The 16,408-nt window shown below is 43.9% G+C and overlaps 1 protein-coding gene and 1 non-coding gene across 2 annotated transcripts in view; both read right to left on the bottom strand.

Moving 5' to 3' along the window:
• Nucleotides 1–1,227, bottom strand: part of ADAM17 (ADAM metallopeptidase domain 17) — a 52,024-nt gene extending 50,797 nt beyond the window's left edge. The window contains exon 1 of the mRNA XM_004274897.4: nucleotides 955–1,227. Within this exon, the coding sequence (XP_004274945.1) occupies nucleotides 955–1,051 (97 nt within the window). The 5' untranslated portion in view covers nucleotides 1,052–1,227. The remainder of the gene's footprint in view (nucleotides 1–954) is intronic.
• A 9,948-nt stretch (nucleotides 1,228–11,175) lies between these two features.
• On the bottom strand, nucleotides 11,176–11,282 carry LOC117203295 (U6 spliceosomal RNA). Its single transcript, XR_004485993.1, has one exon. It is a non-coding gene; the product is annotated as a U6 spliceosomal RNA (small nuclear RNA).
• Between the last annotated feature and the right edge of the window lie 5,126 nt (nucleotides 11,283–16,408).

The raw sequence follows: 16,408 nt of genomic DNA, 5'->3' as shown, positions 1-16,408 counted from the left end.
GGTGAGATTTGGGGGCCAAAACAACCATGAAAAATGAGGCTACAACTTCTCACGCTGGGAAAATATACTGTTTCATACTTTGTTACTAATTCATCAAGCTCTCTTACACGCTAACTTTTAACAGATAAAGGGCCCTAACAGGGGTCACTATACGTTTACACAAACTAACTCCCACCAAATTTCACATCTCTCAATGTTAGTCCATCCTTCAAATCCAAGCTCTTTAGAAAATCCACATGACCCTCTACTTTCTGGCCTCAAAACTGACCAAATTGGTCGTCCCTGATAATTTTTGTTTCAAATGGCAAGGAAGGCATTCACAGTAGCGGCATTACGAGCTGGCCCGGCAAGTATAAGTACCTTCCATAAGCTACAATTGAAATAACTAACACGCTTAAGATGTTCGCAAAAAGCAACTCCAAGACGAGTTCCCCAGGCACCGCCTTCCAACCAGATTACCGCCTAAGTACCTCCTACAGAAGAAAACCTAGTTCGCTTCCTTGGACAGCCAGGAAGAGCCGTGCAGCCTTGGGCCTTCCTACCCTCCTCCAGAGCCCTGCCTTTGGTAAGGACACAATACAGATTTGCTCCCGAGAAGGGCAGGGACCTGGACCACATCTCCCTCTCCGAACACGAGCCACCACCAGCCCGCCTCACCTCTGTCCGGAACACACGCCCAAACACGAACTCAGCGGGCAGACCCCTCCCAGGCCCTCAGTCACTCCCGGAGGCTCCCTCCAGGATCCCTGCCCACCCCGAGACAAGCCCATCTCCATTCTTTCCTGAACTCTGAGGGCCACACCCCCTTGCTACGCTGCAAACTTAGGGTCGCGCCACCGTCGTCCAATACCCCGCCCCCAAACACCTGATAGATCCTGCTCCCCTGCTCTTCCCCGAAAGCTGCGCGCTCCAGGCACCCGGTGCCGGCCGAAGCCAGATCCGCAGGGTCTTTACCGAGTCGCTGGGGGGAGCCGAAGCCCGGCTCGTCCGGCGGTCGCGGCGCCAGCACGAAAGGAACCAAGCTGCTCAGGAAGAGGACACACTGCCTCATGTTCCCGGCCCGGCCAGCGGCTCCACCTCTCTGGGCAGCCTTCGCCTGACTGGGGCTCAGGACGCTGCTCACATTGGGAGAAGAGGGGATCCGCCCGGCCCGGCGCCTGCAGCCTCTTACTCTTACCGCGCCGCCTACCGGAAAACTCTAGAGCCGGGCTCCAGGTTCCCGGAAGCGTAGGCAGCGCTCGGAGAGGCTGGCTCAGCCTGCTTCCGGCCGCCGCCGACCCCCGCACCGCCCACAGCCGGGCGCCGCGCGGCATGCCGGGAGGCCCTCACTACCGTCGGCCCCGCGCCGGCGCGTCGCCATTTTGCCGCCCCTCCGCCCGCGCCCTTGCGTCCCGTCGGGGTTCGGCCGGCGCCGCCTCTGACGCGGCCCGCGACGTCCTGACTCGACCCACTCGGGCCACGCCTCTGTCCCTGGGTGACCGCCGCGAGGGAGGCGGGAGCTCGCGAGTAGGCCTTCAAAGGCGCGCCCGGCCACCTCCCTCGCCTCGGTCCGACCCATGTCTGGATAGGATCCCTGTTACCCTTTTTACTACCTAGCTGTGGAAACCACCGTGGGGGTCCAGAGTGGGCGAGGAGGAGCGCCGGGCCGGGTGGGCTCGGGGTGATGACCCAGCAGCGGAGTGCCTGGGACGAAGGACGGGCTCCCGGGAGCAGAGGCCCCGCGTCCATGCGCCAGCTTCTGCGAGACCAGCCTCCTAGTCGCAAATGGGGTGCAGCTTGGCTTTCGGGGCCCAGCGTCGTACCACCCGGGCATCTCAGGCCTCCGTCCGTTGTAACGGAAGATCCTTTGTGGCGGGAAATAAATAGGCGCTTCCTTGATGCCCATTTTCTCGTTGGCCCCGCTGTATGTAGAGGGTCTGCAAGCATTTCCAGAAACTAAATCCTAAACCTAACTCCTCGTCTGCCCGTACAGGTTCTAGGGAGGTCCAGCCAACTTCTTGAAACCTAACTCCATGCTTGGTCACTTTAGCTTAGACTGGAAATTTGCCAAGACACTTTGTGTTTTGTTTTACAATCCTTTGCATAATTTTAGCTCTAGTGAGTGTTTATGGTACTGAATAAAACATTCTAATAACGTTGGACGTGAATTGCTATTTTGGTTCAACTAAAGTTTATGCAAGTACGACAGAACACATTTTCCACTTAAGAGTGAGTGGGACAGCCTTGTCTCCATTATGAAATCGAAAATTCTTAGGAATAGAATATTAGTCCTGTCTGGTCAAGTTTTACGGCTACTCCTAATAAAATACTCAAACTATGGTTTTGTCCTATGAATTTAGGTTCACTGTGGCATGCCTCAGTAAATTCTCAGCATCTTTTCCCAACAGTTATTATCCAGAGTTACTGGTTTTGTGCATTTTGGGCTTAACTGGACCTGTTGTGTTCATCTGAGGTATAAAGTGCCTTCATTAAACATATACATTGATGGCATACCTAATCAAAAAGTAAGCAGAGGTTCACCTCTGCAAATTGTACATAATTTTTAAAAGATGTATCCCATAAAACATGTGACAGTTGTAGACATTTTTTTTTTGTACAGTGAGAATATCATCTTACTTTCTGAGCACCCAGACACCATGCTCTCCAGCTTATACCTTTAGTAGATCCTAGATTTTACTCTTTCTGTGTTTCACCCACAGCTCTTCTACAGTACCTTGCTTGTAGATGGCCCTTCACCATCTGTTTAATAAATGCCATTTTAAAAAAGTAAAGTTCCTGATTCATTTGCTTATTCATATCCAGAAGTCCTAGATTTTCAGAGACAGTCAAGGTTTCAAGTAATTTTTCCTATTCACAAATCAGGACCCAAATTATGATTTCCAGTTTGAGGTTTATCTTTCATTTATAAATTGTCCATGCCTTTTAGATATAAGAGCACCACGTGGGGGAGATAAAGAGCCAGAGGAACATAATAAGAGGGACACATTGGATAGAACTAGTAGTCTGAGCCAGCTGTCTTCAAACTTTTATACTCTTATCCCCAAAAGAATTTTTAAAAAATATGTACTCCCTATATACATTTAACATTTTTCATCATAAATTTCCAGCATAATGTGAACACTGACATTTATTTAATTTTATTTATTTATTTTTGGCTGCGTTGGGTCTTCATTGCTGCGTGCAGACTGTCTCTAGTTGTGGCGAGCGGGGTCTACTCTTAATTGCGGTGCACGGGCTTCTCATTGCGGTGGCTTCTCTTGTTGTGGAGCACAGGCTCTAGGCATGCAGGCTTCAGTAGTTGTGGCACGCAGGCTCAGTAGTTGTGGCTTACAGGCTCAGTAGTTGTGGCACACGGGCTTAGTTGCTCTGTGGCATGTGGGATCTTCCCGGACCAGGGCTCGAACCCGTGTCCCCTACGTCGGCAGGGGGATTCTTAACCACTGCACCACCAGGGAAGTACCAACACTAACATTCAAAATTAAAACTCTTAGGTTTAAATTTACCCAATGGAATATAAATACCTGACAGATTTGATAGCCACTGTGGTAGCCAGCCTCCCCGATGGCCCCCAATGATCCCTGCTTCCTGATATTCACTCCCTTGTAGAGCCCGTCCCCTTCCACATTGGTCCAAGGTTGGTCTCTGTGGCCAATAGCGCAAAGAGGAAGTGATGGTATTTCACTTCCAAGGTTAGGTTGTAAGAGACTGTGTCTTCCATCTCAGGTGTTCTCTTACTTGCTTGGTCTCTCTTGGATCACTCACTAGGCAAAGTCAGCTTCTGTGTCATGAGAACATTCAGGAAGAAGATGGAGTGGTTCATAGGAAGAGAGGTGACCAGCCCACAACCAGCAAGTAACTGAGACCTGCCAAAGACTATATGCCTGAGCTTGGAAATGAAACCTCCAGCCCTAGGCAACCTTTAAGACAAATGCAGTCCCCCAACCCAACAGCTTGACTGCAGCCTCAGGAGAGACCCTGAGCCAGAACTGCCCACCCAAGCCATTCCCTGATTTTTGACCATCAGAAACTGGGAGATAATAAATACTGGTTATTTCAAGCTCCTAAATTAAGGGTAATTTGTTACACAGCCACTATTGTCTGTTTGAAAAACACATGAACAAGTTAACTGGATCCTGGGTTCCTCTCCTTAACAACAGAAGTGGTTCTTTTAATTTAGGATTTAATAAAGATAAGTAAAAGATTACTTGAGATTTGCTGATCCCAAGCTATAGAATGAATTACTTACAGTTTACTTACTGCAAGTGAATGTAAGAGTAAAATATTTACAATCATTAAACACCTGTTGCCACCTATGGTTCTGGAGTAAACTAGCAGATCCACATACGCATTGGTAAGACCTTTCATCTAAATGATCAGAGACATGGCTGTCTAGCTCTGGCTCAGTTTGGGGGCTTTTTCTTCTGTCATCCCAGCTCTATTTCTCTTATTAGCCACTATTTGTCCTATACCAATCCCACCAGTCCTTATAGATGTATAGATTCTTCATCACTCTATTTCTAAAATGCTAATTATTCCTACATCTGTATCCTTTTTTGCCAGTAAACAAATCTATGTGAAGTTAGCACTTCAAAAAGTATGAGTCGGAACTTCCCTGTTGGTCCAGTCGTTAAGACTTACAATGCAGGGGGTGCGGGTTCGATCTCTGGTTGGGGAGCTAAGATCCCACATGCCTTGAGGCCAAAAAACCAAAACATAAAACAGAAGAAGCAATATTGTAACAAATTCAATAAAAAACTTAAAAAGTATGAGTCAATCCACAAATCTCCATTAGACGATAGATCGCTCTTACTGGAATATGACTATATACAAAGTCATGTACCAAGAACTATAGTTTCCAGGATTTTAGTTCAGAAATTTTAATGTATTTCAGATCCTTTTAGAAAGAAAAATGAAAAATACATCACGCACGGAGCAAAGCAGAATATTTGAGGATCCTCACTGATAAACAGATGATTCTTCGGGAAATATTTAATAGGCAAAAAAATAACCAGCCCTCTTGAAACTGGAATAGTAGTTCCCCTCAAGTTCAGAAAGAGGAAACCAGCCATTTCATTCAAAATGTTATTTCAAGAAGGTTCATTTCTAAAATTTTAGTAACAATTTCTCTCTCTCTCTCTCTCACGTACACACACACTTTTTTATGTCTCTTTCTTAACAGGCATCTTTGTCTTTATCACAGAATTATCAATATTTGCAGCGGCTAATCTGTCTGTTGTGAGCAGAGGTAGCATATCTCCTATATATTGTATGCCATACAAAATGTGGAGCTGTGTTCTTTTCCTTCTTAAATCCCTTTCTCTCTCCCTAGAGATCTCGGAGTAATTGAACCACAGGAATAACTGAACACGGAGAATAGATTGGATAAAGAGAACAAAATGGAAACTTCTGCCGGCTTGAAATTACCTCAGGTCTGAAATGGCCAAAAGTCATTACTCTTGGGTTGACAGGCCCCAGAGAGGAAGCAACAGCCAATTACTCTCCAGTTCTGCAGTGGCCACAAAGGCCTTAATTGAAAACCTGTTCTATTCCGTCCTGTTTAGAAAAACAGAACTCAGTTGTTGAATGTTTAAAATCTGGTAATTCTACTAGCATTTTAAGAATAATACCTCCAAAGTGAATGAAATCAGAATCTCAAAGAGATAACTGCACTCCCATATTCACTGCAGGGTTACTCACAATAGCCAAGATGTGGAAACAACCGAAGTGTCCACTGGCAGATAAATGGATAGAGAAGATGTGGTGTGTACATACAATTGGAGATTACTCAGCCATAAAAAGGAAGGACATCTTGCCATTTGCAACAACATGGATGAACCTGAAGGACATTATGCTACATAAGTCAGACACAAAAAGGTAAATACAGTACGATCTCACTTACATGTAGAATCTTATAAAGGTTAAACTCAAAGAAGCAGAGAGTAGAACAGTGGTTGACAGAATCTGGGGGTGGGAGGGGTGGGAATGGGGAGATATCGGTCAAAGGTACAAACTTTCAGTTATAAAATGTGCGGATCTAATGTACACTATGGTGACTATAGTTAAGAACACTGTTTTGTATACTTGAACTTTGCTCAGACAGTATTTGTTTTCTCTTAAATTTATTTATTTGTTTGTTTATTTATTTTTGGTTGTGTTGGGTCTTCCCTGCTGTGCATGGGCTTCTCATTGAGCTGACTTCTCTTGTGGAGCACGGGCTCTAGGCGTGTGGGCTTCATTAGTTGTGGCTCGTGGGCTCTAGAGTGCAGGCTCAGTAGTTGTGGTGCACGGGCTTAGCCGCTCCGTGGCATGTGGGATCTTCCCAGACCAGGGCTCGAACCCGTGTCCCCTGCACTGGCAGGCGGATTCCTAACCACTGTGCCACCAGGGAAGTCCCTGACAGTATTTCTTAAGTGTTCTCACCACACACACAAAAATGGTAACTATGGATGTGTTAACTAGCTTGATTGTGATAATCATCTCACAGTGAATAGGTATATAACATCAACACATTGTATACCTTAAATATACACAATTAAAAAATATATATATATATACACACTTTTTTTTTGTCAATTATACCTCAATAAGGCTGGAAATAAAGAGACCCACATCATACCTTTGATCTCAAAGGACTTATATCCTAAAAGATGAAAGATACATAGAAACACAAAAACATACAATGTGTATTGGCCTAAAAAACACTGGTATCATGCATTTTTTTCTATTAATTTTTTTTTTTTTTCGGTACGCGGGCCTCTCACTGCCGTGGCCTCTCCCGTTGCGGAGCACAGGCTCTGGACGCACAGGCCCAGCGGCCATGGCTCACAGGCCCAGCCGCTCCACGGCATGCGGGATCCTCCTGGACCGGGGCACGAACCTGCGTCCCCTGCATCGGCAGGCGGACTCCCAACCACTGCGCCACGAGGGAAGCCCTCCTATTAATTTTTTAAAATAAAATTTTCATTTTGGAATAATTTTAGATGTACAGGAAAGTTGCAAGATAGTACAGAGTTCCCATATACTCCCAGCTTCCCTAATGTTAATATCTTACGTAATCAAGGTATGTTTGTCAAAACTAAAAAAATAACATCCGATTTCACAATTTTTTAAAGTATGTGCCTTTCTGTAGTCTTTAAAAAATTGTGACGTAAATTTTATGTCACATAAAATTCACGTAACATAAAATTTATCATTAGTGACATTCAGCACATTCATGGTGTTGTACAATCATCACCACTATCTAGCTCCAGAAGGTTTTAATCACCCCAAAAGGAAACCCCATACACATTAAGCAGTCATTCTCCATTACCCCCTTGTCCTGGCCCTTGATAACCACTAATAGAACTGCACAGTTTCTGTTCCAGGAGTCAACCCAGGATACCATAATGCATCTAGTCACGTTGACTTTGTACGCTTTAGGACATATGAAACTTTTCCTAAATATTTTACTCTGTAGAGAAGTACCAGTTAATATGCTTAATTGGGGTTGAAGGAAACTATCCAGCTCAGTCCCTCACTCTTCTCTCCTCTGTACTAGTCTAACAGCCTCTGAAGTGACTTTCTTGCTTCTCGTTTTCTCTCCACCAACATCTCTTCTTGTCTTGGATAACACTGGCTAAATGTCTCTTCCTCATGGCATGTTTCTTGCTTCTTTTATCGTCTATCCTCCGTTTTGTCCCGCATTGCTGTCTACTGATGCTACCTTGTTTTTCTCCACAAGAGCATAAGTTCCTGAGGCAAGGACTATGCTACCTTCCACAGCAAGTAACACAGTCCTGTGCAGAAGGCTATTCTCATTAACCAAACAACTTAGACAATTTAATGCTTGTAATGGGTGGCACTGTGTCCCATAAAAAAGATATGTTCAAGTCATAACCCCCTGTATTTATGAATGTGATCATATTAGGAAATAAAATCTTTGTAGATATAATCAAGCTAAGGTGAGGTCCTACTGGATTAGGGTGGGCCCTAAATCCAATGACCAGTGTCCTTATGAGGAGAAGTGACACAGATACACACATAGGGAGAACACCATGTGATGACATGGGCAGAAGTTGGAGTGATGCAGCCACAAGCCAAGGAAAGCCAAAGGTTGCTCAAGACCACCAGAAGCCAAGAAGAAGCAAAGAAGGATTATTCCCGAGAGCCTTCAGAGGGAAGAAGGCTCTGCTGACACCTTGATTTTGGATTTCTAGCCTACAGATCTGTGAGAGAATAAATTTCTCTTGTTTGGGGAATTCCCTGGTGGTCCAGTGGTTAGGACTCACACTTCCACTGCAGGGGGCCAGGGTTTGATTCCCTGGTTGGGGAACTAACATCAAAAGCCCCATGGTGCAGCAAAAAATAAATAAATAAACATATTAAAATTCTCTTGTTTTAAGCCACCTAGTTTGTGATCATTTGTTGTAGCAGCCTTAAGAAACTAATACATGCTCGTGGAACATGAGATTTCCTCCCCTTCTACCTTTTCTTCTGAAATTCCTCTTGCCCAGAACATATTACTAGCTATCAAAAACCTACCTACTGGGGCTTCCCTGGTGGCGCAGTGGTTGAGAGTCCGCCTGCCGATGCAGGGGACACGGGTTCGTGCCCCCATCCGCGAAGATCCCACATGCCGCAGAGCGGCTGGGCCCGTGAGCTATGGCCGCTGAGCCTGCGCGTCCGGAGCCTGTGCTCCGCAACGGGAGAGGCCATAGCAGTGAGAGGCCCGTGTACCGCAAAAAAACAAAAAAACAAAAAAACAAAAACAAAAAAACCTACCTATCCTTCAGTGGCCATCTTAAGAGACTTTGTGGGTTCCAGGTCTCCTTCACAATTTTTTAGTAGTTGTCGCCTTTTGAAGATCCCATGGTAACTGATAAAGAGTAGACAGAGACCTGTTAACCAACAGACTTTTAGGAGACTTTTTTTTTTTATTGGACACAAAGCATGTCCTAAGCCCTGAGAATCAGGCAACCCCCTAATGCAAGCCCAACTCAGAGAAGCTTCCGTGTAGATTTGATAAGTTTCAACATCATAGTCAATATTACCCCAGGTTCTGCCAAGTACTGTGTCATTTCCAGCCATGACAGCCCTCCTCAGAGAGGGGACAGAAGGACTAATGTTATCTGGTTCAGGACCCAGGTCTCATCTTTTGTTATTCCATAATTTATACTTTAACCACTCAATCCTGCTTTGTTCTTTGAGGATTTCATTAAGTCTTAGATGCTAACAGCATGGACTTTGGAGCCAAACAGCCTGGATGTGAACAATCTACCATCTGTTTGACACATCACTGAAACTCTCCTAGCCTTACATTTAAAATAGGGAATGAAAAGTACCTACCTCATAGGGTTAAATGAGAGAGGCTGGTCTTTATCTGGTAGAGATGTAGGGAAATAACTGTAGCATTTTAAAGCAGTTTGTTGGGGCAACTGAATGATGAAAGAAAAAAACAGAAAAGCTATACATTATGCATACATTTGGTCTTTCAAAGCCGGTCTGCCAGAGGGTCGCCAGCAGGGAAGAGAATAAATTTACATTTTATTTTACTTCTCCCTGCCTAATTCTAATGTTTAATATGAAAGCTCTCATGATTTAATCATTATTCTTCAGCTGTTCCCATTTTCTCCAAGAATTCTTGAGGCCAGGTCATGGTAGGTGTGGACCCAAGCCCCTCCCTCCCCAAGCTCTTTGTTTCTGTTCTTAGTTGGGGGAAAGCTCTTCTCATCCCGGGCTGATGCACTGTTTGGAGAAAACTTGCTATAGGGCATGGGGACTGACTCCGTTCAAGGAACCTTATTTCATGAATCTGTCCCCAGAAAATAAAATAACTGGTTAATATTCTTGAATGATTCGCTCTTTGCTTTTTGGCAAATTCTAGTTTATTCTTGCTTGAGGGTGAACAATAAAATCCACACGTTAACTCCCACATTTTTTACCTAACCCAGCAATTTAACCTCCTTGTTTACTTGCCAAAGCTACTATCAAGTAGCTGTGTGCCTGGCTTCCTTTCCCCCTCTCCTCTCCCCCTGTCCTGCCCACTGGCAGAGAGCCTCTTGTGAATTATAAGATGCTCAAGAGATCAGACAGCAGGAGATTGAAAGAGAAGCAGCAAAGCCATGGGTAGACAGGCCCTGAAAGAAAAGTGTTAGGATCTTAGTGGAGTGCTTTTTATGCCTTTGAAATAGCCAGTTAATTTTCCAGAGGGATGTTGGCTTGGGGCCAGAGGGGGTTGGTGCTCAATAAAAATTTATTACACAAATAAGCAAATTTAGGCTTAGAGGGTACTAGCTGATTAGGAATGAGCTTGTCCTTCTTCTATAAAAGCGTATTGTTTACCCACATTGTGGCTTAGGAAAAGGAGGTACAATCAGGTGTGGGGTGTCTGCAGACTCTTTAAGGGGACAGCACTCACTTACATTGTAGTTGATGTGAATGGTGTCCTCAGAGTTGGGCAGTGGGTGGTCTCCAAGTTGACCATGACATCCCTGCAGGGAGCTAAGAGGTCAGGGTCTAGGATCCCAATCAATGAGAGATCTACTTATAAAAACACCTTAGAATCTAGACAACAGAAAGAAGCACTCTTGATTCCACACTGTTCAGATTATGCATGAAAATCAGGGAGAACTCCCTGTCCAGTGGTGCCTCTCTCCAGAGCAGAGGTTCCCTAATTCTGATCTGCGTGGCCACTGTGCAGTCCTGTGCTCTGCTTCTGAGGGACCAGTCACACTGAAGAGCCTGAATGTAACAGAGTTGCCTGGGGGGACATTACCATTTATTTACTGGCTTGCTCTGAAGCAGTACAGATCAGACAAATAAGTCGATGCAGAATTACAACGCTGGCTTATTTTTAGTATCATGTACAGCCCTCAATATTTCATCACTACAACTATCTGGTTATGTAATGATTTTTTTTAACATCTTTATTGGAGTATAATTGCTTTACAATGGTGTGTTAGTTTCTGCTGTATAACAAAGCGAATCAGCTATACATATACATATATCCCCATATTTCCTCCCTCTTGCGTCTCCCTCCCACCCTCCCTATGCCGCCCCTCTAGGTGGTCACAAAGCACTGAGCTGATCCCCCTGTGCTATGCAGCTGCTTCCCACTAGCTATCTATTTCACATTTGGTAGTGTATATATGTCCATGCCACTCTCCCACTTCATCCCAGCTTACCCTTCCCCCTCTCAAAAATATGGAATGCTTCATAAATCTGCATGTCATCCTTGCGCAGGGGCCATGCTAATCTTCTCTGCATCGTTCCAATTTTAGTCTATGTGCTACTGAAGTGAGCACTGTAGATTTATATTCTGCCTTGTTCTGGAAATAATTTCAAAGTAGACATCCATTAAAAACTCCAGTTAGTGTCAAAGATGTGAATTCTAAATAAACAAGGGAATGTGTGTGTCATCCAGTTTGGCGATGTTTTCAAGTCTTTTTTTGGGTTGTTATTGTTTTTAGCTGTAGCGCTCTAGCTCCAAAAGAAATCTTTTGCAGAAACTTAATGTGTAAAATAGATCAAAGGAGAGCACTGGGCTTGAAGTACTCCTGAACCATCTTCATAGAATCCCTAGGCCTTCCTGAAGTTTACAGAAAGTTCATTGATTTTCCCAAAGTCCCACAGCAAGTTAATAGCAGGAATGATAGGCCAGGACTCAGATCTCCAGTCCATGGCTTTGTTGCCTAAACGGTGGTAACTCTTTAGACAACTCCTGAAAATGGACCCTGGCTGAGGCCGGCTAGTTTCTGACTGTCATCTGACAGATGAGTGTGCAATCCAACAGTTGGTAGTAACAGGACCATCCACCCAGCAGAATATACACAAAGAGAACAGCTGGAAGGCCCGTCATTCACCAGTTGTCACCTCCAATGCCTCCACAACAGGGTACTCAAGTTGAGCACAGAATGCAAAATTCAAGAGTGAGGCATCTATTTTGAGAGAATGAGAGGGTACAGTGCTCTTTTTACAGTTAAGAGCTCTTAGCCCCTGGAGAGGTACAGGGATATTTGCCCTTGAGAGTCTTCTTAAGAAGAGAAAGACAGGGAGGGCAGCCTGATCTGGGTTTGCAACCTCTTATTCTATTGGGTTGGCCAAAAATTTATCTGGGTTTTTCTGTAACAACATACAGAAAAACTCGAATGAACTTTTTGGCCAACCCAATAGTTTAGCCTGTAAAGAACTAAGGAGAAAGAGACTAGTATACTCGTTTCTATCTAAGAAGTACTATCTCCCCAGAGCCATCAGGAATTTTCATCACTTATTTTTTTGGCTGTGTTGGGTCTTTGTTGCTGAGCGCGGGCTTTCTGTAGTTGCTGCGAGCGGGACCCACTCTTTGTTGTGGTGTGTGGGCTTCTCACTGCAGTGGCTTCTCTTGTTGCGGAGCACCAGCTGTAGGGCACACAGGCTCAGTAGTTGTGGCGCACGGGCTTAGCTGCTCCACAGCATGTGGGATCTTCCCAGACCAGGGCTCGAACCCATGTTCCCTGCATTGGCAGGTGGATTCTTAACCACTGCGCCACCAGGGAAGCCCCTCTAGCTTATCCTTAAGAAAGAAAGCTCATTTGCATTTTATTTTGCCCTGAATCAACAATTTAGGATTGACGAATCAGAACAGAAGGAACTCAAGTGATCTACCTTGTAACAGGAATATTGGGCCTCTACTTTGACCCTGGTGACCCATAGAGCCATTAGTCAGCTCACATGGTGCCCTAACAAGTTTCTGGGCCTCCCGCCCACTGTTGATACATCCCTGGCTTCCTGCCTCAAGCTTTAGGCCAATCTCCCAACACTGATCTCCCATTAATACTGAAAGCAGACCTCTAACCTCACATCCACCAGCCAGATGGATCCTCCTTACCTAAAACCTTAAGGATCAGTTCTAACTCACCTCCACGGCATCTTGTCAAATCACGAAATCTGCTTGTTCAGTATTAGAGTATAACTGTATTTTATTTTTACTTTTTTTGTTGTTTTTTGCTTTTTGGCCACACTGCACGGCTTGTGGATTTAAATTCCCTGAACAGGGATCAAACCTGGGCCCTTGCCACTGAGAGCACAGAGTCGTAACCACTGGACCACCAGGGAATCCCCTATTTTTACTTTAAATACAAAACCATTAACATGGGCATGACTGAGAGTCGAGGCAGAGTGAACCAGAGCCTCCTGTGCTCTTCTGCATAATCAACCCAATCAACTTCAGTTGCTGACAGGAAGGCCCTCTCATTCATTAGCCTCAGGTGGGCACAAATCTCAACCGTGTGCTGCTAGATTCAGAATCATTTAACTGACTTTTTACTCCCCTGCTGTGAAAATCACCTGATCTTTTCTTTGGCCTTAATTGTTCATGCTTCCTTAAGGCAGTGGTTTCCTAAGTACCTACCAAGCCCTGATCATTAGCATCAGCATCGCCTGGGAAGTTGCTGGAAATGCACATTATCTATGGGCCCTACCTCAAGCCTACTGAATCAAAATCTGTTTTAGCAAACTCTCCAGGTGATCACGATGCATGCTGAAGTTTGACAATTACGGCCTTGTGGCACTATCAATCACTTACTGAAGTTACCTGTTGAGAAACAAAGGCATTTCCTCTTGGTACTTGTTCCTGATTTTTTTCTCACGTCAACACAACAACCTTTCCCCATCTGCTCCATCAGCGAATGCTAATTAGAAGCAAAACCACTGCTTAAGTTTTTTTTTTTTTCGGTCATTTTCTTTTTGTGTCTACTATGCCCTTGAAAATCTAGGGCAATAGGTCTGCTCCAAGTGTGGTCCCACGGTTTTCTCTTCCACAAGACTAGTTTCACTTGATTAGAACTTTCCAATTCTGAAATTAGGTTGTCCTGCTGCTCACCGAGTATTCCACATATGTATATCTCACAACCCATTTACACTTGGAAATACTTTCACATATTGGCTCACAGGCCGGGCAGGTGTCTCTTTCATAGGTAAGAAAACTGAAGCTGAGAGAGATTAGGCCTACAACTAAAAAAGTGGCAAAGCTGCAAGTACTAGTACCCAGTATAGTCCTTGGCTCATAACAGGCACTCAATATATTTAACGAGTAAGTGAATGAACGAATGCTCGTGTAAGCTAGATCTTTTTCCGCTAGGTCACATGTCTCTCACATCACGCAGCTGTAGGAACAGACAAGTAATCTTGTCCCATTTATGTTCCTAGTTCCAAAGTAGTGGCGTTGCCCCAGTCTCAGGACACAATAGTCTTCTGAAATCTTTCCACTGAAGCACCAAGGTTCTAAGTTCCAGAAGAGCTGAAAGAACACCACCTGTTAAGAAGAATGGCTGAAATGCAGGGCCGTGTCTGAAGACCCACGGCTCTAGGATGGAGAGAGTGCTCAGCACTAATTCCAAGTGGGCAAAAAACATAAGGTGATGACAGCAGAAAATAAAATACAAGTAGTTTGGTCCCCTTCAGGGTCAAGTTATTCAAGTCAGATGCTGTGGAGTGGCGCTCATAAGATGAGGGGCAGGAAGTTTTTTCAATAAATGCCGACTTCTAGTATACACATACACACGTCCTCAGAAATGAGGTTGACCTGAGCCTCATTAAGTGGGTTTAGCTCCCCTACATTTCCAGAGTGGAAAGAGAGCCAGGCTGCACCCTAAGTTAAATTTTAATTGACTTTTAAGCAGAACTTTTCTAGTTTTCAACAATGTCATCTGCTGTCACAGAAAGAAAAATAGTGATTTTTGTATATAGGCAAATAAATCTCATCCCAAACAAGTAAGTCTACAGTATATAATTTCATTTGTCTAAATTAGCAACGAAATTCCTAAATCTTTAGTTCAAATTACAGTAATACAACTCTTTTCATAGGCATTTGGTAAGAACCTTAGATACTCCTCAAAGAGCTGTATTCCAGCTCAAATAAAAGAATTTAGGAGCCTAGAGTAGTAAGGCCTATTGTACTGATTTTTACTTGGGACTCAACCCAGTTTCAAACCCACTCAGTAATTCATATCCCATGAAAGCCCTTAATAATCCTCTTTGCTAGCTGAGTAAATCCTAACTCTGCCATGCTTCTAGGGTTTAAGTACTTCCTTGATGGTCTTAGGCCAAGGCTGTGATATGCTGCAGAAAACAGCGTCTGAGGACAAAGAAAAGATACAAGAATTAATCTTCACATAATCCTTCAAGCAATGTGGAATAAAAGTATAAAAGTATAATAAAATATAAAAAGTATAAGTATAATAATAATAAAAATAATAATTAAAAATAAATATAAATAATAAATAAATATTATAAATAATATATTATATAATATATAATATATGTAATATATATTATTATTATAAATAAATAATATAAATATATTATAAATAATATAAAATATAAATAATAATAAATAAATAAATAAAAAATAAATAATAATAAAAAGTGTAATAAAAGTATTGCCCCCTTGGGATTCCCCGGTGGCGCAGTGGTTGAGAGTCCGCCTGCCGATGCAGGGGACACGGGTTCGTGCCCCGGTCCGGGAAGATCCCACATGCCGCAGAGCGGCTGGGCCCGTGAGCCGTGGCCGCTGGGCCTGCGCGTCCGGAGCCTGTGCTCCGCATCGGGAGAGGCCACAGCAGTGAGAGGCCCGCGTACCGCCCAAAAAAAAAAAAAAAAAAAAAAGTATTGCCCTCAAAAGAGGGAGTCTCCTTTTTTTCTAAAGGGCATTAACGGACTCACTGCTCAGCATATTCTAAAGTAGCAAGTGTTGCCATTAACACAATGCTTTAAGTGGAAGGGACCCAACAATGTCACCATTAAAAACTCTGATACTATTCACAACAGTGAAATTATGAACTTAACAGTCCTAGGACATGAATTGCAAAGAAACCTCTAAGACCATCTAGAACAAATGGCTCTTAAACTCATTTGAAATCAATTTTACATCACAACCCACTGTTCACATAAAGTGAAAATGATTTCACAAACTATTATCCCTATTAACACGCCATATATATATATTTTTTGGCCACGCCATGCGGCTTGCGGGATCTTAGTTCCCCGACCAGGAACTGAACCCGGGCCCCAGCAGTGAAAGCACCGAGTCCTAACCACTGGACCGCCAGGGAATTCCCATGCCATATACTTCTGTTATAAAAGAGCTGGCTGTGACCCATTAGGTTTCCACTATCCACTAATCGGTCATAATGAAATTTTAAAAAAGCACTGATCTGTCACTGCTTTAATCTCCAAAAAAAGGCAACATAGCACAGCAGCAGAGTACCAACTTTCAAGTAGATTACCCAGGTTTGAATCCTGATACCGCCACTCACTTAGCTATGAGGACCCAAGTCCTAGGACACATCATTAGCTTCTGTGCCTCAGTTTTCTCATTCATAAATCAGGAGGAAAATCTACCTCAAAAATTTTATGAAGCTGAGTTTTATTTGTGAAGATGCTTAAAAACAGG

Source organism: Orcinus orca, chromosome 13 (assembly GCF_937001465.1).
Source record: "Orcinus orca chromosome 13, mOrcOrc1.1, whole genome shotgun sequence".
NCBI classification, from domain to species: domain Eukaryota; kingdom Metazoa; phylum Chordata; class Mammalia; order Artiodactyla; family Delphinidae; genus Orcinus; species Orcinus orca.
The sequence above is the reverse complement of the archived record's forward strand: the minus strand, read 5'-3'. Positions and strand labels throughout refer to the sequence as shown.